At 36.7% G+C, this 24,429-nt stretch overlaps 1 protein-coding gene across 3 annotated transcripts; it reads right to left on the bottom strand.

Moving 5' to 3' along the window:
* Window positions 1–9,781: 9,781 nt before the first annotated feature.
* LOC142609480 (DNA-(apurinic or apyrimidinic site) endonuclease, chloroplastic) lies at window positions 9,782–17,883 on the bottom strand. Of its 3 annotated transcripts, none has more exons than XM_075781075.1 (12): window positions 17,666–17,883; window positions 16,354–16,535; window positions 16,169–16,269; window positions 15,887–15,966; window positions 15,442–15,693; window positions 14,934–15,250; window positions 13,071–13,178; window positions 12,442–12,579; window positions 12,320–12,367; window positions 11,715–11,795; window positions 10,612–10,771; window positions 9,782–10,229 (listed from the first exon to the last, which is right to left on the bottom strand). In XM_075781075.1, exons 2-12 carry the CDS (start codon window positions 16,480–16,482, stop codon window positions 10,108–10,110), a joined length of 1,536 nt encoding a protein of 511 aa, XP_075637190.1. In that variant the 5' UTR covers window positions 16,483–16,535; window positions 17,666–17,883; the 3' UTR covers window positions 9,782–10,107. The 3 variants fall into 3 exon arrangements, with proteins under 3 accessions (XP_075637190.1, XP_075637188.1, XP_075637189.1); XM_075781073.1 differs by having other exon boundaries at window positions 16,354–16,543; window positions 17,666–17,838; XM_075781074.1 differs by having other exon boundaries at window positions 16,354–16,647; window positions 17,666–17,824.
* Between the last annotated feature and the right edge of the window lie 6,546 nt (window positions 17,884–24,429).

Genomic DNA, 24,429 nt, shown 5'->3' with positions numbered 1-24,429 from the left:
CTTGTGCGGGATGCGTCGGCAAGTACGAGGGGAAGCTCTAAATGTAGCAGGGGTTCCTTCAGCCTTGGAGTTGAGGAAGTCCGAGAATGTTTGGCTTCCCCTGGACATACAGGAGATAGAAGAGGCTCCTATTGTTGCTCCTGCCCTTGAGGCAGCTCTTCCTGCCCTTCCTCTTGTGGTCCCGAAGCTCGTTCCAGATCCTACAGAACCTTTAGGTTCCAACAAAGAGAAGGAAGGGGGTGGGGATGCCGAGAAGGGCTTGAGCTAGAATGTGGAGCCTAATGTCCCTCCAACAAATGTAGCAGACAAAGGGAAGCAAGTTCTGTCTTCCTTTGAGTTGGAGCTAAGAAACACCGAGGCAACCAGCACCTCTCAGCAGGACCCCCCTCCAAGAGTTTAGGGACCAGCCTAGGACTTCTCTTGCTTTGTAATCAGAACTTAGCATGTAATGTATGCCAGAATAATTAATGAAAGACAACTTTTTGCATGACTTTCGCTCATATTGCATTGGTTTTACTTTATTCTTTTTGTACTTGTCGTAAAAGTTCTCATTAATACATAGTTAAAGGAAGAACAGAACAAACAAATCTAACTCCAGGAGTTGCACAACTACAACCTCCACACAGCCATGCGCATATTTGCTTTGCAAAGTAGAATACTTAAGAACCTGACAGAGATTAACTTAATTTGGATATTAAACAATGTCTTAGTTAGAAAATTCCTATGATGGTTAAACTTTTGTAATTTGAGGTATTACTCTCAGTAGGATGTAAGGTCCGATGACCATTCCTTACAAAAATTTGCTTAACACTTAAAGATATAGAACTTAAGATCCGAATTAATGAATGGTAAGATACTGATTTCCACAAAACGTGTGATAGGAATAAGAACAGTGACAAGATATTAAGAATAGTAACTTTAACTGTTAATTTTCCCAAAGTAGGAGGTCCGAGAACCCGGCATAACTAAGGTTCTGTTTAACAAATGACAAGATATCAATTTCCACAAGGTTTGTGGTCCGAGGACTACACTTAACCAAGTTTCTATTTGACTCTTAAGAATAGTAACTTCAAATGTTAATTTTCCCAAAGTAGGAGGTCTGAGGACCTAGCATAACTAAGGTTCTGTTTAACAAATGACAAGATATCAATTTCCACAAGGTTTGTGGTTCGAGGACTACACTTAACCAAGTTTCTGTTTGACTCTTATGAATAGTAACTTCAAATGTTAATTTTCCCAAAGTAGGAGGTCCGAGGACCCGGCATAACTAAGGTTCTGTTTAACAAATGATAAGATATCAATTTCCACAGGGTTTGTGGTCCGAGGACTACACTTAACCAAGTTTCTGTTTGACTCTTACGAATAGTAATTTCAAATGTTAATTTTCCTAAAGTAGGAGGTCCGAGGACCCGGCATAACTAAGGTTCTGTTTAACAAATGATAAGATATCAATTTCCACAGGGTTTATGGTCCGAGGACTACACTTAACCAAGTTTCTGTTTGACTCTTACGAATAGTAACTTCAAATGTTAATTTTCCCTAAGTAGGAGGTCCGAGGACCCGACATAACTAAGGTTCTGTTTAACAAATGATAAGATATCAATTTTCACAAGGTTTGTGGTCTGAGGACTACACTTAACCAAGTTTCTGTTTGACTCTTATGAATAGTAACTTCAAATGTTAATTTTTCCAAAGTAGGAGGTCCGAGGACCCGGCATAACTAAGGTTCTGTTTAACAAATGATAAGATATCAATTTTCACAGGGTTTGTGGTCCGAGGACTACACTTAACCAAGTTTCTGTTTGACTCTTAAGAATAGTAATTGTAAGCCCCTAAGGTATTTATAACTTTGAACTGATAACAAACAAAAGCACATTTTATTAATAATAATACCTTCGAAAGTTATTTACATTCCATGGGCGTGGTACAATTCTTTCATCTAGGTCGGCTAGCCGATATGACCCTATGCCCTCTACTGAAATAATGCGATAGATGCCTTCCCAGTTTGGTCCTAGCTTACCCCAAACTGGGTTCTTAGAAGTGCCCACAACTTTCCTCAATACAAGATCCCTAGGAGCGAGTGGCCTTAGTTTCACGTGGGCATCATATCCCTGTTTAAGCTTCTGTTGATAATAAGCCATTTGGACCATAGCTGCCTCGCGTCGTTCCTCAAGTAAATCAAGACCTTTCTCTAGGAGGCCGTTGTTATTCTCTGGGCTAAAAGAACTCGTCTTCAGGGTGGGAAAACCAGATTCCAGAGGTATCACCGCCTCGGCTCCATAAGTCATAGAGAATGGCGTTTCTCCCGTGGACCTGCGCGGTGTAGTCTGATACGTCCACAGAACATGTGGGAGCTCTTCTATCCATCTACCCTTCGCATCGTCCAACCTTTTCTTCAGCCCACTGACTATGACCTTGTTAACGGCCTCGGCTTGCCCATTTCCCTGATGATAAGCTGGGGTGGAGTATCTATTTATGATGCCCATGTCACCACAATATTTCCTAAAAGCCTTGCTGTCGAATTGAACGCTATTGTCTGAGATAAGTGTGTGTAGTATATCGAATCTAGTGACGATGTTTTTCCAGACAAACTTCTTGGAATCAACATCTCTGATATTTGCTAAGGGCTCGGCCTCAACCCATTTAGTGAAATAGTCTGTTCCCACGAGAAGCCATCTTTTGTTTCCTGCAGCCCTCGGAAATGGCCCCACTATGTCCAATCCCCATTGTGCAAAAAGCCAAGGACTGGAGAGAGGGTTGAGAGCCCCTCTTGGTTGATGAATATTAGGGGCGAACCTCTGGCATTGATCACACTTTCGAGCATAATCTTGAGCCCCCCTCTGCATATTAGGCCACCAATAACCCTGAGTCAGAGCTCTGTGGGCTAAGGACCTTCCCCCGGTGTGGCTCCCACAAATCCCTTCATGCAGTTCTTCCAGAAGTGCCTCCGTTGATTCAGGATGCACACACAACAAGTATGGTCCAGAGAATGACCGTTTATACAGTTTCTGGTCTTCGGACAACCAGAAACGTGGCGCCTTTCGACGTATCTTATCTGCTTCAGATTTGTCCTCAGGAAGGATGTCATTCTTAAGAAAAGATATAACCGGGTCAATCTAACTAGGTCCAAGCCTTATCAGATGAATGCGAACTGCGCTAACAATGGTAAGAGTTGGCTTTAGCAAATCCTCCACGATGATAATCCTGGGCAAAACCTGAGCCGAAGACGTTGCTAACGTAGCCAAAGAATCTACATGGGTGTTTCCACTCCTAGAAATGTGAGCTAAGACGAAGGAGTCAAATTCAGCTTGCTGACGCTTGACCTGGGCCAAATATTCCTGCATTCTGGGGTCTCTAGCCTCCATGGTCCCCATGACTTGGCCGACCACTAACTGAGAGTCCTAGAACACATGGATGTCCTTTCCACCCATCCTACATACCATCTTCATGCCCACCAAGACTGCTTCATACTCGGCCTCATTATTAGTAGCCGAGAACGCCAATCTCAAAGATTTTTCGAAGACAATCCCCTCAGGGGACATTAGAACAAGTCCAACACCAGACCCTCTCTGATTAGCTGCCCCATCCACATACACTTTCCAAGTCGAATCATGCCGGTGGCGTGATCACACCAACTCGATTTTTCATCCATGCGCGCCTCTTTCGGAGTTTCTTCTAGCAATGGTTCGGTAAACTCGCTACCAAGTCGGCGAGGACTGCCCCTTCATCGAGGTGCAAGGCTGTATTTAACGTCAAAAGCTCCTAAAATGGTTCCCACTTTGCCACCCTACCGGAGTAATCCGCGCCTGCAACACCGCCTTGAGAGGCAATTGGGTCGAGAACCACCACGGTGAGACCGAAAATAATGAGGAAGCTTGTGCGTGGCATGAATTATGGCCGAAGTGCTTTCTCCGTGAAACGGAATGGCATACCTCGGCCTCATTCAAAGACTTACTAACGTAGTAAACCGGTCTTTGCACCCCGCTTTCATTCCTTATAAGGACCAGGCTGACCGCGTGGACGGCCACTACCAGATAAGCAAACAAGACCTCGTCTGCCTCGGGGCGAGACAAAATGGGTGGCCGAGAAAGATATTGCTTAAGCTGTTGGAAAGCTAACACGCAGTCCTCGGTCCATTGAAACCCTTTCCACTTATTCAACAATTGGAAGAAAGGACGGCATCGGTCGGCTAACCGAGAGATAAACCTATTCAATGCAGCAATCATTCCGGTCAATTTCTGGATCTCTTTTGGGTTCCGAGGCGGCTGCAAATCCTGAATAGCCTTAACCTGTGCTGGGTTTACCTCTATGCCTCTATGAGTAATCATATATCCCAAGAACTTTCCAGACCCCACGCCAAAAGAGCACTTTGAGGCGTTAAGGCGCAGCTTATATTTTCTTAGCATCTGGAAGGTGTCGGCTAGATCTTTGACGTGTGAAGTTATTGTTTTGCTCTTCACCACCATATCATCTACATACACCTCAATGGTCTTCCCTAGTTGCTGTTCAAACATTCTGGTCATCATTCTTTGGTAGGTAGCCCCAGCATTCTTCAACCCAAATGGCATGACCTTATAGTGGTAGTTCCCCGTTGGAGTAATGAAAGCAGTCTTCTCCTGATCCTCCAATGCTAATGGAATCTGATGGTAACCCTGGAAGGCATCCAAAAAACTCATTCGAGGATGTCCGATAGTGGCATCCACCAGTTGATCAATACGCGGCATTGGGAACGAATCCTTGGGGAAGGCCTTGTTCAAATCTGTGAAGTCCACACATATTCTCCACGTTCCATTCTTCTTTTTAACCACAACCGTATGCGCCAACCATTCGGGGTAGAAAACTTCTTTAATAGCCCCAGCCCTCTTGAGTTTGAGCATCTCTTCCTTCACAGCCTCGAAATGTTCTTTGGAAGAACACCGAGGTGGCTGCCTTCTCGGAATAATGGCAGGGTTGACGTTTAAACGATGACAAATGAAGCTCGGATCTACGCTTGGAGCCTCATAAGGTTCCCACGCAAAAACATCAATATTGTCCTTCAGAAATTCCAACAACTCCATCTTCTCCTGGTGTGGCAAACGTATGCCAACTTGGAAGAACCTCTCTGGGTCATCTGCTATCAAAACTTCTGCAACTCCTCGCGACAAATGCCTCCTCTCCCCGTCACCGCTCCGAGGTGCATCCGGAGTTGTTAATTGCTATGACTCTTGGATGGACAAAGCTGATGACTCGGCTTCTGTCTGATGAAGCACTGCGGCCGATATGCATTGCCTGGCCACCAATTGGCTGCCGAGGATCTCCTCAACATACTCCCCCGAGGGGAACTTAACCTTAACATGCAAGGTAGAGGAGACGGCTCCGGAGCGTGCGGCCACGGCTGGCGAGGATGGCGTATATGGGGAGTACGCGTCGACCACAATGAAATCCACCTCGGCCGTTTCGGCCGGATTGGACGGGCAACGAATTTGTCCCTTCGGCACAACGGCCCTTCCTTCGAAGCTTATGAGTGGCGAGTCATAAGGGGTAAGATCTTCCAACTTCAGCCTTAGCCCCTTATATAAATAAGGGTACATGATATACCGCACCGCGCACGATCAATCATCACTCTCTTCACATCGTAGCTCCCTATCCTGAGAGTGACCACAAGAGCATCGTCATGGGGTTGAATGGTACCAACCTTATCCTCCTCCGAAAATCCCAAGACGGGTAAAGTCACCTTCAACTTCTTCGGCCTCCAGCCTGCCTCCTCGGCCTGAGAATGGGAAACCGCCATCACCCTAGTGGGACCTGAGCCAGTCCTGCTAGGTGCAGCGAAGATAATGTTAATTGTTCCCAATGCCGGCCGAGATGGATTATTCTTCTGATTGTTCGAGCCAGATTGGCTGCCCTATCCACCAGGTTGACACAAGTGCTGCTTTAGTTTTCCTTCACTGACCAACTGCTCCAAGTGGTTCCAAAGGGTCCGACAGTTCTCGGTAGTGTGGCCCACGTCCTAATGGTACTGACAAAAGAGGTTCTGATTCCTCTTCGCGGGGTCTCCTACCATCTTACTAGGCCACCTGAAGAAGGGCTCCTTACGAACCTTCTCCAGCAGTTGGTGCACTGGTTCTCGGAACACAGTGTTCACGGCCTGAGGTGCTACCGAGCCGAACTGCCCGACATAATCTCTCCTCGGCTTGTTGTTATGGTATCTGTCCGACCTGAAATCCCTTCTCTCCTGCGGGATAACCTTCTCCTTACCCTTTCCTTGCTGCTGGTCTTCCTCTACCCTTTTGTATTCATCAATACGATCCATGAGGCGGCGTACGCTGCGGACGGGCTTTTTAGTCAAAGACTTTTTCAAGTCATGATCAATAGGAAGGCCTACCTTAAAGGTGTTGAGCGCCACCTCATCAAAGTCACCATCTATTTCATTAAACATTTCCCAGTACCGGTCGGAATATGCTTTCAACGTCTCCCCTTCCCTCATGGTCATGGATAGCAACGAGTCCAATGGCCGAGGTACTCTGCTACACGTAATGAACCACGAAGCAAATGCTCTAGTGAGCTCCCCAAACGAACCTATAGACCCTGATTTAAGGCCGTTGAACCACCTCATAGCAACAGGTCCCAAGCTAGAGGAGAAAACTTTACACATCAGAGTCTCATTATGAGAGTGCACCGCCATCCTCTGGTTAAAGTGGCTCACGTGCTCCACCGGATCAGTTCGACCATTGTAGATGGTAAAGGTGGGCTGGGTAAACCTCCTGTGAAGCCTCCTTTTCTCAATCCTCTGTAAGAATGGAGATTTGGAGAGTTGGTGCAACGCCCGGCTCATAGCATCATTCCCTAAGCCCCTAGAAGGAAGCTTCTTGCGTCTGCGAGCTGGCTGGTCGTCCTCCTCACCAGAGGACATTGCACTGGGGGGTGAGTATGATCTTGAACTGTGGCTACCTCCTCGGACCTCCTCTGAGGAAGGATTAGATGAGGATAGTGAAGACCTACGTCTGGCGCGGCGTAGCTTTCTCTTCAAACGATTAATCTCCTTCTGCATGGCTTTAGCACCATCCTCATGGGTGGTGCTACCCCCTACATGAGTATGGCTAGCCGCGGGGTATTCTGTATGGACACTTCTCTCACGATTCCTTCGACGCTCAAGACGCTCAAAAAGATCCTCCGGTTGTGATCCCTGTGACTCTGCATGGTGAGAACCCAGGCCTGCCATAGTATCCCAACTCCTTCTAGACTAGATTTCCCACAGATGGCGCTAATTGTAAGTGCACAATTGCACCTGGATCCAAAGACAATTACGAGCTCAGGTCCAATGAGCCTTAAACAATAAAATTTGTAGAGTGTGGGCTTGAAATCTAGGTTAGAGGTACTGAGAACTTGATAACAGGCTAAGAGTTACAAACACTTGTAAATAACAAATGATAATTGCAAATAGACCTCCTCGGACGTAAGCTGAGGACTACTTCTGTATTATTTCTCTTTCTCTCTTAAAAGTTACAATTCTTAATTTCTTTCTTAGTTACCGACCGCCCCCTTTTTTCTGGCGTTCATCCCCCTTAAATACTTCTTTTCTGATACTTTATCCACGTGTTGCTCCAACCTCCTCTCCCCTAGATATTTCTTTTCTTAGTGCCTTTGAATAATGACCAGAAGTTTCAATTCTACTGTTCAGGGGTCACTTCCCCATTAATGCGGTTAGGGAGATAGGTGCAGAGTCTTTAATGTGGAGGTGGTAGCCTTTTCTTTTGGTATTTTTCTAACACCGATGTACCTCGAAGATTCAGGGTTTCCCCCTTTAACCATTAGTCTTTCCAGAGCTGTGCCTTGACCTTCATAATGAAACTTTGAGTTCTCTTGGATCTGTCCGAGGAGAAGTTCGCCCTCGGCTGTATCCTCGGACCCTCGGCGGATGGGCCAATTCGCAGAGTTAACAAATTCTTAACTCTGGAGCAGGTCGGCCCTCCATGCTACAGTCCAAAGGCCCATATGCCCACTTGGGTCCTTTTACTCCCCACAATATGTAATATATTTTTCTTATTACCATCCACCTAATTGACACAATGTAAAAGAAATGTTACATATTAGAATACATGATATTGCCTCTCTTACAAGAAAATGATTACATATGCTCAATACATTATATGTCATCTTTCACCCACTAACTATTGTTATTTCATAAGCAATACTATATATATAAAAAATTTCACAATAGTTGAGTTGGCAAATTTTTATTAATTTTTATTTGTACTTACTATTAACATTACTTTTTTATCTACTACTAATAATCTATCACAATAATTAGATATGGGTTTTTTTATAAAAAAAAAGTTATGGTGTTTATAGAATTTTTATTATGCCATTGCTAATGCTTAGTGAGCACTACTAAGTATCATTCTATATTCACTTTTTCCCCATTAAATATGGTTTTAGAGTCACTTTCTCCCATTAAATATGGTGTACTTGCAAGGTAGTAACTTAGACTATAAAAATCAGCAATGTCACTCTTAACAATTAATGATAATTGCTGGTTATCAAAATAATAATAATAATAATGATAACTGCTTTTTCAAGAAAAAAAAAATAATGATAACTGTTTTATCTCACATCATTAGGATATCTGTCAAAATTAACAAAAAGTCAAATATTTATTACAAAATACATGACTAACAAAAAAATTGTCAAAATACTTGTAAGCCAAAATACAATTTTTGATACTCCATTCACTTGTCATGACTTCAATTTCATCTCTATACATTAAATTCCGTATTTCAACTTTTGAAATTTCATTCATCAATTTGAGTTCTTTTACAATAATAACAAAATTTCATAACATTTTTACAACAAGTTAATTTGTCTATTTATTATATTCAAAATAAAATAAAATAAAATAAAATAAAAATAGATAATATCAAAACTCACCACAACTCGAAATAAGGGTGTTGTGAAAATATTGTGAGATTTTGATATGTACCACTCAATCATCTTTAAAAAGGACTTGAATTTGAAAGTAGAATCAAAATATTCCTTGCCAAGAAACAAGATAAATACAATTAATAGTTGAGAAACAAAATTAATTATATAAGGATGACACTTTAATTATATAAGGATGAAACTTGTATTATTGGAGGTCCAAAAGTGTAATTTGCCCAATATTTTATGCTTAAAACTTGTTTCCATTCAAACTAACTTATAATTCCTTTCCTCCAACAAAAAAAAAAAAAACAACGCCTAACTTATAATTCCTTATATATGCACAAGTGTGATTAAGAATAATCACAATCATACATAAAACATGTCTACCTCATTTCGACATGTAAATAATACACTTGACATATAATTTAAAATGATTCTAAATAAAAAAAAACATATAATTAATAATTTCAAAGGCTTTGGTTTATATAATAATAACAAGAGAATCATGCATAATCTGATAATAGAAAACATGGCCATTTTGTGAATGCTCAACAATGTTGTTAACTGTTAACACTAAAAAATGGACTTTTGACAACTTCAAAAGTGAAAGGAAACCATGGTACTTAGACATAATTATTGCTAGTATATTATTAACTAGCTTGAGAGTAAAGCATACACCAACCGCATAGAATATGCCCCTTTTTAGGTTTAAGATCTCACTTGGGTCAAGTTCTCAAGGTACTTCAAAAGATGCTGGGTTTATTTTTGGGCGATACAAGTATTGTCAATGAATGGTTTCTACAGTAGGAAATCTCAAATTTTCATGACTTTTCAATTTCCACCCACTACAAATATTCCATAATTCAACCTCCTGTATAAATTACAGCAACCTTAATAATAATAATAATAATAATAAAAGCTTCTTGACAAAACTAGATTAATGTAAAAACCATTAGAACACCTGAAATTTTGTTAGCACAGTGGCAAAACAAGCTCTACAAAATTTTCACTTGTACTCCTCCACCATTAACTACTTACTAGTTCTGTTTGTTCTGATTTAGGTTGATCACATAATCTTAAGCCCAAAAGAATATTAACATCCCCAAAATATTGGCTTTAACAGGTCGGAAAAACTAAAAGTTTGAATACGAGGCCAAGTGCCAAGCGGGCAACAGTTGCTACTAGCCCTCCTACCATCAGGGTGAGCTAAAGCTTAAGGATAAGGCCAATAGGACAATGATCACTACCGCCAACATCGGGGAGAATGTATGAGTCATAAGCCTTGTCTGCAATGGATTCTGAGACAAGGAAGTAGTCTAGCCGCCACCCTGTATCAAAATACAATCCAGTTAAATGCAAGAACAAAAATAATTTTTTCAAGGGGCTTGGGACAATAGGAACACTGATTTAAACACATTAACTAGAGGAATACTGACAATAGGAATACTGATTTAAACACATTAAAAATTAAACCTTGAGGAATCTTTACAAAGCTATAGGTTCATTGTTCAATGCAACAAAAGATTGAAACCCGACCTCCGTGATTTGGTTTCAAAATACTTTTGTAAGGATATATGTATCCTCGGAATGAAATAACAATGTGTTCGCACAAAATGTAATCATAGAGGGATGGAGTTATGTACTCCTGAAATATCAAAGTCAATGAGAAAAAAATAGCAACTAGATTTATGAATGTTGGCTGAGGAATACCTTTGTTTGTTTTGCGTAAACCATGCCGATAACCCCAGTAAGTATAGCCAACAACGCCTGGGTGTTGCCTTCTAAATGTATCCACAAAGCCCCTTGATAAGAAGTTTGTTCCAAATGATTTCCTTTCTTCATCGGTAAACCCAGCACTTCTTTTATTTCCCTATGGATTGATGCAAAAATAAAGAAATTGTAACTCTGGAATTGAAACTGACACTGAATGCAAGAATAAGCCAACCACAGCAAGTTTACAACATAGTTATGGGACAAAAACTCATCCAAACTGGTTTGAAGGAATCTCCTCCAACCCATTACGTGGCAAAACATAAAACCATCTATGTGTATTCTATTAAACAAGTTACATAACTCATTAAATAGGTCATATGACTAAAAGTACATGTGGATGATTTATCAATCACCATGTTGTGGGTTGAAGGAATTTTCCTCTGAAGTGGTTTGGAGACAAACTTTTTCTAGTTGGTTGAGACTGTAACTGCTGTTTATCATATCAAAGAAGAACCAAAACTGAAAATCACCCTTGGGCTGCATTTTGGAATATATATCTTAGGTACTCCAAAGGTTATATATCTCATGGCACGATGTTACAGATATTTCTCATCTCTTCTGGCTAATTTTGAAATTCTTCAAAACAGCTCTTCTAGCTCTACAAGTTTTCACTTGTCATAAACTTAAATAAATATGCTAATTTTGAAATTCTTCAAAACAGCTCTTCTTGCCCTACAAGTTTTCACTTGTCATAAACTTAAATAAATATATGAATAAATAATCATAGAAATCTTCATTTAACATGTAAACACTGCAAATACAGGAGGAAGAAAATCAAAAGCCTCAGGCTTTTAAAGAAACAACCCCTTAAAAGGTTAAACACCACATGGGAGTGAGAAAGATAGAACTATCTGCATCTTTAATACAGGCTCTTGCTCTTATTAACATCATCTCTTTATCCTTATTTTCTACTTTTGACAGCCTGGGGTTAAAATTACTAGAGTGTTTTTGGAATATTTTCTTGGTCTGCATCCATTTTCCAAGGTTTCAATACCAGGCAGGGGGGATTCATACACAACATGAAAATCTGGATCACTTACAGCAGGGTTAAATATGTCTATCTCTTCATGAGCACAATTCAGATCACCAGTCAAAATGACAGGCTTTGACTTTTCCAGCTCCTGTGTCAAGCATGAAAAACACCATAAGCATTAAGTTTTACCATAAAACTAAGTAAAATAATAGTTAACAACAAAGAACTTTGGACCTCAATAATAATACACTTACACACATGTATGCATTTCATGCATTGTTGCTTTTAAGCTCATAGGCTGTTTAAAACTATATCTTAGGTAAACTCTTATCTGATTAAAACTCATCAAGACATGTAAAACTATGTTGTTGTATGATTGTTGAGCACTAAGCTTTCAGTAGAGAAATCAATCCCCATCATTCAATCTACTAGTGTATGCTGCCAAAAAACTTTACTTTTTGGATTATTTTATTTTTATGACAGAGTGAGATACATCCAACATGAACAACAAAGGAATCTGCTTGTATCTAAAAGCAGGAAAATACAAAAACAAAAATCTGAGAGCGGCATGAATAAACAAACTAGGAGACATGGAAATGGAGCATACAGCGAATGACATAAAAAATATTTATAAGAGAGAGAGAGAGAGAGGACACATAAAAGCATGCTTACTTTCATGTAATTGCTCAGAGACAGGTCCCATTCTGTAACCCTGTATGACTAGAATCAGAAGAACAGTCATTAGTCCAGAAAAGAAAACAACTACGAGTGATATAATGCTTGAGGTCAAATACCAGTCTTTTCAAGCCATCTCCAGAATTGGGGACATATCCATTTAACAGATAAAATGAATCAAACTCTGCTGTCACAAGCCGCCCTTCACTATCATGATCCGATATGCCTAGGCCATATCTGACTGAAAGTGGCTTTACCTGTCAGAAAAGTGATAATTTATCAGAAACCAACAAACAAAGATTATTATTAAAAGCAAAAGGTTTTCTTGCAATTTATATAGAGAGGCAGCAGATATTCATGAAATGGAAGAATGATTAACATCATTCATAAATCCAGTTAATTATTTATTAGCATTTACAAACAGGTTTAGTAAAAAACGACTGGTGTGCAAGACCTTGGTTGCAGAAAAATTATATACTATGCAGCAGTGGAGACCATGGTTCTTTTCTCAAGGTCACAGCTTTATCATGATAACCTCAAATTGACAAAAGAAATTTCCAGGTTATCATCAAACTCATTGTTATCTATTAATTTTTTTTTTCAATTTAATTTTATTCACTTAGGAAATCATTTAAAATAATAAAATTTAAAAGAAGGAATGCACAATGTAAAATCACATATATAGCAATCTACTTGAAGTCCTAAAGAAATAAATTGACAACCTGTTCTTGGAAAAGAAAAGCCATACCCTTGATATAATTGCTGTTCCAGAATAACCAAGTTTGGAAACACTACAAGTCCAGAAGGTATTGTCATAGCCATCTATGAGATACTTGATTTCCTCAACATCCTTCTCCTGTTCCATGAAAGTGCAGTTAAAAAGGGAGACAATCAAATAAAGATGTAGAGGTAAATAAAATAATCATTTTTTCTTACGTTTACATTGCTTGGGAAATGAGAACCCTTGTATATTGTGTATTTGGAGTTAAGTGAGTGACACCAAGAACCGAGGTTGATCTACTGGTGAGCTGGAAAGGACATTTTGGCAAATGGCATAACATCAAACTTTGAAAGTTCATTCCTTTGGGACTTATCAAAAAAAAAAGAAGTTCATTCCTTTGGGTTTAATGTGGAGTATTTGAAGAGAAAGGGAATGCGAGAACTTTTGAAAGGAATGAGCTGTCAGTAAGGAAATTGAAGTTTTTATCTTTGAGATTGCTCTAAGAGTGGATGTCAACTAATTTTTTAATTTCTTCTCAAAATATTTGGAATTTTGTGATATTATGAACTTTAGATAACAATTTTTTTTTATTAAAGAAAATTGGGGCTTTCTCTTGTATACATCCCGTCTACTAGGGTAGCACAATTTTACTTTTTTAGTGAATTTAAAGAAAGATGTAGAGGTAATGAAGACCACCAAGTGTCTGAATAATGTTCACTACTTTTCAAACTTCAATTTATATACATTACAAACAAATTATGAGCCAAACAAATACTTCAAAATTAAATCAGACGAACACAAGCTTTGGTAAGAAATTTTTTGAAAAAACTCTAGTTCCCCTAAAGAGAAACTGCCTCTTAACTACCAAGCTCAGGCTCTGACATGGATCTAACATATGATATGGGAATTACTTGCCAATACTTCATCTAATTCTAGTAGGACATGGCAGTGCACCATAAGGTGCTTAAACATTTCCTTGCTTGCTTTTACCAGAAAATTTTTTTTTTTGGGGGGGGGCGCTCCAGTCAACACATGACTTAACTATTAAAGGCCATTAATTAGGGGCCCAGTCAAGACTTTTAGCTCGTGCATTAAGAACTAATCAAATTTAATCTGGCTGGCTCTTCCAATAATAGATTAACCATTACCACTCCTTTCAAGCGTGCATTTGTGTTATCACCTTAAATATGTGCCCAAAAATAGTCTTAGTACTACGTATTGGTAACAGTTGGATAGCTTCAGAACTGTTCCTGATAATCTAACCACCATCCAGAGAAAGAGAGTGGGTGGAAGGGGGGGGGGGGGGGGAGGAATTAGTATGGCTCACAATTTGAAAGTAAATTAAGATTCACATAACTTAATTCTTTCTCCCATCTTTCTGCCTTCTACCCTAAGTGAATCCTCTATATACAAGAAAATGTTAATGTAATCAATTCAAATTCTTAGCATATATGTTCTGCAATGTTTATTGTTAGAAAAATAATGATTAAGTGATTGAATTCATCATTTCTATTAGTTTAAGCTTTTAGTACAAGTGGTAATTTATTATGGTATTAAAGAAATAGTCCCAAATCAAACCATGTCTCTACTCTACCTCCATTTAAAAAGTTCAAAAATTCCATGTGTAGGACACCATTTTAAGGGGAAGTCTGGACCCACGTGTAAGGGAGAATGTCAAAAAATAGTGGTTATGTGATTAAATTCACCATTTCCTATCAACTCTTAAAGTTTGGGATAAGTGGTAGTTTAATAGCTATCTAAGGGGCAAATTAACCAAAAACTCAAACTTACTGAAACATATCATTTGTTCTAATGAACATACCGGCCTTGATTTATCTTTTACATGAAGTTTTTAACCTCAAGAAACAAAATACGCATTTATAAACTTGCCTGCAATTTGGTCTCTTGCAAGCACAACACATCAAAATCTTCCCTTTGAGCAAGTTGCAGTGCAGAAAACCCCTCTAACTTCAATAAAGCCCTTAATCCATTGACATTCCAAGACATAAGCTTCACATACTTTGTATCCCTGGTAAGACGTGGAGGCCTCATGGTTCTCGGATTATAAGGGATCCAACCTTTCTGAGGCTTCTTGTGGGCAAGAATTGTCCATGGTTCAGTCTTTACAATGGGCAAATTAACTTCATCACCGTTAACAACTTCAGTAACAATCTCTGAAGTTCTCTTTGCCTGTGAGAACTTCCCACCTAGCAACAATAACCCCAGCATAATCACACCATCTAAGTTAAATGAATTGAAGGCGCAGAGTAACAATAAAGCACACCATTGAGAGGGTCAAGGGCAAGAGAGAGAGAGAGAGATAAGCTCCAAAAATCTTTATCATTTCATAGCATTACTAGACTCGATAGGGAAAAAAAATTTATAAATTCTACAGCACCTGAAACCCCATCAGATTTGATTGACAGCTTTTGTTTCGTAGTGACCATTTTAGCATCAACTTTAACTGCATTTCCCTTAGCTACAGATTTCTTTATTCTTCCCTTGTGCCGTGGAAGAGAGGGAACCTCCAAATCAGTGTTGACATTTTCAACATGTTCTTCCTCAGATAAATTTTTAACCTTACTTTGTATGGACATACTTTCAGCAGAAACGCAGGATACATGTCCTTCTACCGCCAGAGAATTTTCACCTGCAAATGTAAGAAACTTCTAACCATTATAAATAAGCAAATTGCCTATGCACACCAATAGGGTTTAGAGAACAACGATGAATAGATTAGAAAGCTTGGAATAACTAGTTGATTATCTAGAAAAAATCTCTTGTTTTTGTTACATGTCCTCAACACCCACAATACATGATGCCAGTATAAAGTGTAGGAATACCATCTATTTTCGTGTCCACGAAACACTTCAAAGCATACACAAGGTCGCGTTTACATCCTTTAGCAGGAACTCCTACACTCCTGACAAATCAAAATCATAATAAATCACTTAAAATTACAAGACATACAGCTGAAATGTACCTCCTCCAATTTATCAATAACCCATTTCTAATATCATCATCCACAGGAAAGCATACTAATAGAGACCATTTCCAAAAGTCAATAACTCTCAAAAATACAATGAACCACATTTCACTCACAAAGCACATAAACTTCTACTTACCTCAATGTACTTCGAAGCTCTTGAACTGTCATTGTCTCAATTTTTGCCGGGTCATCCTTAAATCTCTGAATCTCACCTAAAGAGCTTTTAACACCAATTTCCTACATATCAAACAAATCTTAATCAATACAAATTCAGAATGACCATAAGACATATTACAGAGAACAAAGGCAAAAATAAACAACCTTGACAGCACCCTTCTCCAAATCTTGGTTTGTACTGATTGACCCTTTCAGTTTCTTATCTTTCTTGTCCTCAACTATCGAAGATGAGACAGGCACTGATGAATTCAAGAGGGATCGTTTAGACCCCATTGCACTTACTCTAAAAGAAACCAATGTTCCAATTCTCAAATTCCTTGGAAGTACTGCAATGCTACAATTTCCTGAGTCAGTTCAGCTGTAAATCTTTCTTCTCCTAGGAATTTAGCTCTTTTTTCTTTTTCTCTTCTCTTAAAGGCTAGAATATACTTCTTGTCCCTAAAATGTAGTCCAAGTTATATTTTTACTCCTCAAATTAAAATTCATCTCTGAAAAATTCAAAAGATACCAATTTTATCTTCCAGAGGAAATCCTCTACATTTTGAATGAAAACATTTTAAGATCCAAATTAAATATTGCAAATATAAAGTAGTTTCATTGCGTCATTTAAAATTTTAGATGACATATTCCCATTATAAGAAGAAATAAAATCTTAACTCTAAATGGAGTGTTCCATTTCAAATGGAGAGGATCCTTGTTCTCAAATGAAGACATACCAAGTGATAAAAGACATGTTAAAAATTTGAAATGGTCTATAATAAACTAATTGAAGGACAAATAGACGGAATAACAAAATGAGTTCTTCTATGTGCACAACATTTTCACAAGTTGAGGCGTCCTGGCACCTCACACACTAGGGCTCATCGCACACCCGGGCCCATCACCTCACACTCACACACACCTGAATAAGTCCAAAGACACAATAAATTTCACAATATTTCTCATTACTGCTTAGGCAGCAGGTTATGATTTGTGCACAATAAACATGTTGATACCAGTGAAACTTGTTAGATTAAATAAATAAATTCACCATCTCTTGAAAGCTTAAGCTTTTGGAAAAATCGGTAATTTGACAAAACTGATGTTACACTGATCACAATCTGTCACCTTAACAAGTTGTGAAAAAGTTACTAACTTTGTTGTGTTCATAGCAATGTTTCACAAACCCATGGCCACCACAACTCACAAGCCACCTCAGCTTCATGTTAAAATGTTGTGCCCATATACTTTCTCAAACGAAACTAATATATTTTGAAATTTTTATTGACAAAATTATTAACTTTTTTTAAAAACTTGAGGAACGAAAACTCAAATTTCAGACCTTTTTTTTCTTAATTTTTATAATTTTATCATATATGAAAACTGAAACCTACCCAATAAAGATAAGAGAAAAAAAAAAAATATTCAGTGTGATATATTAATAAAAGTAAAGAAAAAAGAAAAGGGAAAGACAAACCCAGGAAGAATCATGGAAGTCTTAAGCCCAAATTGCAATGCTGGCTTCATCGGAGGAGGGTGCGTACGTTAAGCAGGGACGGGCGCAGGTTAGCAGCACCATGGTCTAAAGAAGAGAAAGAAGAACCGCCAAAACAACACAAAGTGTTAGGCGTGGCTTTTGAGTGAAGTCAGTGGCGACCGGAGTAAAGTTTGAGGAGTAACAATCACGTGCGCTGTACGATGTTGTCGGGTTGGGTTTTGTTTTGTGGGTAGAGGTACTCGATTACATGAAGGTTGGGTGGGTCATTGGGTTTTCGGTCTAACTGGTTGGGCCGGTCCGAGTTTAATAACTATGAACACGACACTGCATAACATGCTTGACATATTTATCATGTTGGGTTAATACATATGTTACCAATTTTTAATTTTCAACTCGAATGAGAAACGTGATACTATAACAACAATCTAAATTTATACAATTTTATATGGATTGCTTTGGGTTATTTTTTAAGTTGGATGTGCAAAATTTACTTTTTCTGCTATTATACATTGATTAATATGAGTACTCTTATATTTGAGTGATATAGATACAAATACCTTTCAACTCGTTTTAAAAATGTTACTTAGAATAATTTTAACACTAGTTTGTAGTGTTTATATATGAAAACATTCAATAATAGTAATGATGAGCTGAATTTACTTAAGTGATGACTTAACCCAAGTGGACTCATATACTTGTAGTGGCATGTGGAGATTAGATGAGATGGGATGGTTATGTGTTTGACGATGGAAAACTCACTATTTTAAAAATCAAACTGAACTTGTTAGTTTAACTGGTTCAATTAGGTACTGGGCACTAGTTCGGTCCAGCAAAATCGGTCAAAAACCAGGGACAAAAACAATTTTTTGTCCATTCTTGTTTTTAAAACCATGGGGAAATGTTAAAGAATAAAGATATTAATGGTTTAACTATAAAAACATCTTCCTCTCAAAAAGAAAAAGAAAAAACTATAAACATACTTACAAAGGGATGCAATAATGATTATTATTGGAACCACATCAATAATGTAATTAAATATAATAAGTACATTTTTAACTACATTTTTAGTCATATGTTTAAAAGAAACAATCTTAGTTTATAAAGCTAATATTATAAAATTTGTAATATCATTCACATCACTTATTGACTAAAGTGAAGAATTGTAGGAAGAGAGGAGGGTTTTGGGTTCGATGCTAAAAGACAACATTGAGAGAGAGAGAGAGAGAGAGAGAGAGAGATATCATATTAGTGAAATACTGAAATGGAGAAACAATTAAAGTGAGAATTAATAAATGTGAAAGAAATGCATCAATGAATTTTTTAAATTTTATGACTATGATTGTTCTGTTAGTTTTTTTTTTTTTTTTTTTTGAGAAGGCTGATTGTTCTGTAAGTTAATTACTAAATATTACCCCAAGTCTAAAAGTAAGGCCTTCTAAAAAAAAAGTCCAAAATTTAGGAAATTGAGTTTTTTTTTTAAATGGAGAAGAAAATAAAAAGAAAATGGGTTTATCCATATGGCCCACATGTCAACCTAATCCAACCGTTGTTTTAACAAGTTGGATATTGGTTGGCCCTTTTTTATGGATCCAAATATCCCTTATCTATATATTTCGAATTCAGGTGTGTTAATAAGTTTGATTCCAATTTTGACAAGTTAACCAAATTTATCAATAAATTTATTCTGCTAACTTATTGATGATGCTGTCATTTTCAAGCAATTAAAGACAACCTCTATTCTAATCAATTGGCTATGAGGACTGTGTTTTTTTTTTTTTTTTTTTTATATAAAAAATTAATATATAAATCATCCTCTAATTTAATCTAAGTGTATAGGTATGTGAAATGCCTTTATGAAAATTTGAATTCTAGTCTTTGTCCCTCTACCCCTACCCCCACAAGCAGGGACAGACCCACATGGTGGCCTGGGCCCCCTGGGTCCATTTTTTTTTTTTAGTTATAATATTTTTTATTTTTGTAATTAGGTCCCTTTCAAAATCTTAGGTTACCTTTCTCCATGATAAGCCTAACTACCCTCACCCAAATAGCAACTATCTAGCCAAAAATTTTAACAAAATAAATAAAAATATTCAAAATGGTGATTGTATTTTAGCAAAAAACACTATTTTACCACCAAAAAATCAAAATATTATGTGTTATTGGGGAAGCTAAAACCAATTTTTTTGCGCAACTACAGTAAATTGGTATAAATATTAGTTGACTATAGCAAGTTGTTAAAAATAAAATACAATATGTTATTAAGATTATATCTCTTCCTTCAATTGAAAAAATCAAATTCCCTCGCTTCTTTTATTATTTTATTGAATTGTTTATATTATTTTAAATGAAGTTATATAAAAAAAAAAATAGAACATTTGCTATTAAGTGTATTGTATAAAGTGAGGTGGTAAAATAGATAAAGTAACTTTTTGATGTGCTAAAAGCCAAAATTTTTAGCACAATCAATGTGAATGCTCTAACTTCAATCAAAAAAAAAAAAAAAAAAAAATCTTAGCTAGCCTAGTATTAAAAAAAGACATTATTTTATTTTTGTTTGTCTTTGTTGGTAAATGATTGCATCTTAATGTATTTAGAAACAACAATTTTGAGTATTTATAATTTTTTTTATGGAGAGTATTTATAATTTTTTAATACTAAATGGATGCCTATTTGAATTTTTTTTTCCTTTATACTCCGGACCCCGCTATCTTAAAATCCTGAGTCCGTCCTTGCCCATAAGAACTTATACTTGTAGAGTGACTACCACTCCAATGGTGCGTAGTGATAGGACTGTGAATTAAAATTTTACTCATCATTAATAATTTCAATAAATGCTAAAAAAAAATGGTAATAGAAAACATTTTGTTGAAATGTTGATGATTTGGCAAAATCCAAGCTATTTATTTCAAAGTGATTGAATGTTTAGAAACTTTAAGGTGAAGTTATCCTAAAAACTCTTGAGATTCATAGTATGAGGACTATCATGGTAAAATCTAAACTGTATTTAGGTTTTGAGACACATATTTTATCATCTAATTAGTGTGAGAAGTAGCTTTAGGTTGTACAAGAACATTTTAGAAGACAAGCTATTATCAAGCATTTTCATCATCCATATTGACCCGATTTATATCTCTAAACTACCAATTACAGGTTAGAATTAGGTTGTTATGTGAAAATCATAATTTGACAGACAAGAGATTACAAATATGCTATACATGGGGAAAAAGTAAAAACTAACATGCATGCATTTTTTAGTTTTGGTAAGAAATTAAACTGATGGAATATATGGATAGTCAGTTGTGGACAATCAAATTGCATTGATCATAAAATGGCATGTAAGGCATGTCTAGCATGAAAATCAGAGGGGTCTTTTTTATTTGGAAGCTATACGTAATGTAATAAACTGCCATTTATTTTGTTTCCAAAATTGCAGTAAATGCTCAAATAAGTTTCCAAAGTTGACATTACTTGCGTGCCACGCTTTTATTTTGAGTATATGTCCTTGGGGAATAAATACCTTCTTGCTAATGCTAGCCCTGCCTACTCATCTCAATTCTCAATTCTTAATGCCTTTGTTATGGCTTCATCCATCTCCCATCTTCCATTGCCAATCCCAACCAATCATCCTATTTATCAACTCTTTCAAAAATCAAACGTAAATATGGTGTCAAAAGAGATTATTGGATTGTCAAATCGGGTCAATGATTTACCAGAAGAAATTCATATTTCAATTAGAATTAAACATAAAATTGAATTGTAAGTTTCTATATTGATTAAGAAAACAAACATAAACTTCTTTTATTTATTTTTTTCTTTTGCTAATGTTATTATTAGGGACTGCTATGCCCTGCTTAAATGGTTCTCTAAATGGTCTTGGTTTTAATTTTTTATTTTTGCATGGCGGCTGCTATGTCCTGCTCGAATTTCTCATGATCATTTAGATTTTGAGTCTAAACTCAGGGTTTTTTCTTGTAAAGAAACAAACATGGTGGTGTGCCGTGTGCCATATTGAAATAAAGTAGTATTATTTTTGGAAATTGAATTATCAGAATAAAGTGGTTTTTTTTTTTTGCTAACAAAAATAATAATGGAATTATTTGTGTTACTTGGACCGGGTTGGACCATATTAATAATGGCCTAAATAATCTGCTCAGCCTTTTTAACTGTCTCTCATTTCTAGGCTAGGCTAATTGAAATCCAGTTCTCATTTTCATTTTGCATCTGCATGCCATGTGACACAAGCCAAGGGGTGCTGAAATATCATTTCCATTTAAAAAAGTGACCATTATTTTATGCATGTTTGTGTTTTTTTTTTATCCCTATCTTCTTCTTTCTCAAAAACTCTTTAGAGGACCTTCTATAACTGGCAAATCAACATTTTTCACTTAAAATCATTTCTATGATAATCATTTCTGAATTACTTATCCAAAAAATTGGTGTATGATTTTTCTTTGCAGTAATCAGACGAAGATAAGCAGATGTCTGTCTAGAAACGCACATCCATTCAGCAGACGATGTCACTTGGGGTGGTATGTCCTGCTCCATAGTCCTCTTATTAATGTTAGCTCTAATGTATTATATTATATCTGCATATCAATTCTTTGTCTCATGTTTTTCAGCTTGTTTACTATTTATATGTGATTGTTTATAATCCACTAGTAGAAAAATAAGGAGCTTTTACAAACATATAATCTTCAATGCAGGGATTGGTCCAACAGTGTTGACATAGTAAATATTGGGACCCAATTTGGAAGTGAGAAAGGAATAGCATTTGTTAACCTGAATAGTTAATCTCTGAGCCTGTTATGCACTGATTTGTGCCTTATGTGCCTGATCTAAATAGGGAATAACATTTTATTCAATAAAAAACACACTATTTAAATACTAAACATTATCTCAAATCCAAGAGTAATAAATCTGTATAAAAGGGGTTTAAAAAAAAAAACTTACGTTCCTCATTCTTTGAACTGTATGGATTATGGAAGGCTTTTTAATCAGTTTGTTTTTGTCAATCTAATTCTCTCTTTTAGGAGATGAGTGCATACATATTAATTTGAACCTTCTTAAATTCCAATCTTATTGAACAATAAAGTCTCTCTTGTAGTATAGTTGTAGAATTGCAATATAACAAAGACTTTGAAGTGCAATCTTTATTTTTTCCCTTTTGTTAAGTTTGGACATTCGGTCTTGTGATAGGCATTGCTATAATTCTTTGTAGACTGAAAATGAAACTGTTATCTTGCTGTTACAGCCCATTATGAGTGTCTTTGATTCAATTATTTCTATTCATTGAACGTTCCTTGTATCATATGCTTGGTTTTCAGATGGCAGGTCTTAGAACAAACCTATTCATCAGAACATTGAACATTCCTAGTATTTCTTATTTTACTCCACTTTTTAAAGCTAATCTATTTGTTTACCATTTATTAGTTTCTTGGTCCTAATGATCAGGACTTTTATTTCTTGGTAATATACTTTGTATTTGATAAATGCTTGAGGGTAAGCACAAAATTGTGTTTAGATATTTCTTCATCATTCTCTATCTCTGTATGTCATATTTAGACAGTTGATATCTGAGAACTACATAAAATTGTATCATTTTTAAACCGGGATCCACTACTTGTCACACACATCAATTTAGTTCTAAAGTTATATAGCTTGTTTCCATCAAATCAGACACAATGGCAACAAGAAAATTTACTAAATTTTCTTTTCTCTCATCCTTTCACTTTCAGCATTGATACTTCCATCTCTTTCTTCTGGAGCACAATATAAGCTACACGCCATATAGATATAGCCAGGCACGATAAGCCCGGAAATCCATGGAAGATAGGATCAAAATGTCTAAGGCTAAAGCTTTTAAAGACGCAATAAGCCCGGAAATACCATGGAAGGAGGGATCTTATTTACGAAGCTATGGCCTATGAGTGTGCTATAATTGGCAAATCTGGCAGAGAAAGGGATCAAAAACATTTGACTAGCCTTAAGAACTTCTTAGCCACTGTTTGAAATTCTAGTGATTGCCAGAGAGAGGTCCTTGTATATTCATCTAACCAATGTAAGTAAGGCCATCTTTTGTGAGAAGTGGGATGAAGATTTCTGCAAGCCTCAAACTTAGGTGGAAGATTCATCTCTCTAATTAGCCAAGGCCAAAAATTACATAGCAATTAAGAAATATATTTCTTCACCAATGTTGGAGATTCTTTTGTATTAATCATTCAATTGATTCATGTTCAGTAGATAATTTTAGTTTTGAATTGACTCTCTCTCTCTCCTCAGTTCAATGTAACATTTGTCTCTTTATGAGTTATGTTAAAGAAACTTCTATTGGTACATAATCTGGACTTGCTTCAAATGTTGAATGTGGACCATTATTGGGGAGAAACTTCATGATAAACATGTTTTATTTGCGTGATACAGATACAAATCCCTTTCAACTTGTTTTTAAGAAAATGACCTAAAATAATTTTAACCCTAGTTTGGAACTGGTGTTTATGCATAGAGATATTCAACAATAGTGATGATGACGTAGTCTTACTTAGATGATCATCTTGACTTTTATGTTGAGTATTATGAATCGATTACTTAGCACTAAAATTAAGAAAAATATATTGAACACATAACACACAAAATTAGACAATAATTAGAAACTAATTTGGATTATAATTATGCTTCAACTTTAATATAATATATATGATATGATATTCTTTTTATATTTTGTAAGCATATAAATTATAATCATT

This window comes from Castanea sativa, chromosome 9, assembly GCF_040712315.1.
Source record: "Castanea sativa cultivar Marrone di Chiusa Pesio chromosome 9, ASM4071231v1".
In the NCBI taxonomy this organism is placed as follows: Eukaryota; Viridiplantae; Streptophyta; class Magnoliopsida; order Fagales; family Fagaceae; genus Castanea; species Castanea sativa.
This window is presented reverse-complemented; position numbering and strand designations above follow the sequence as displayed.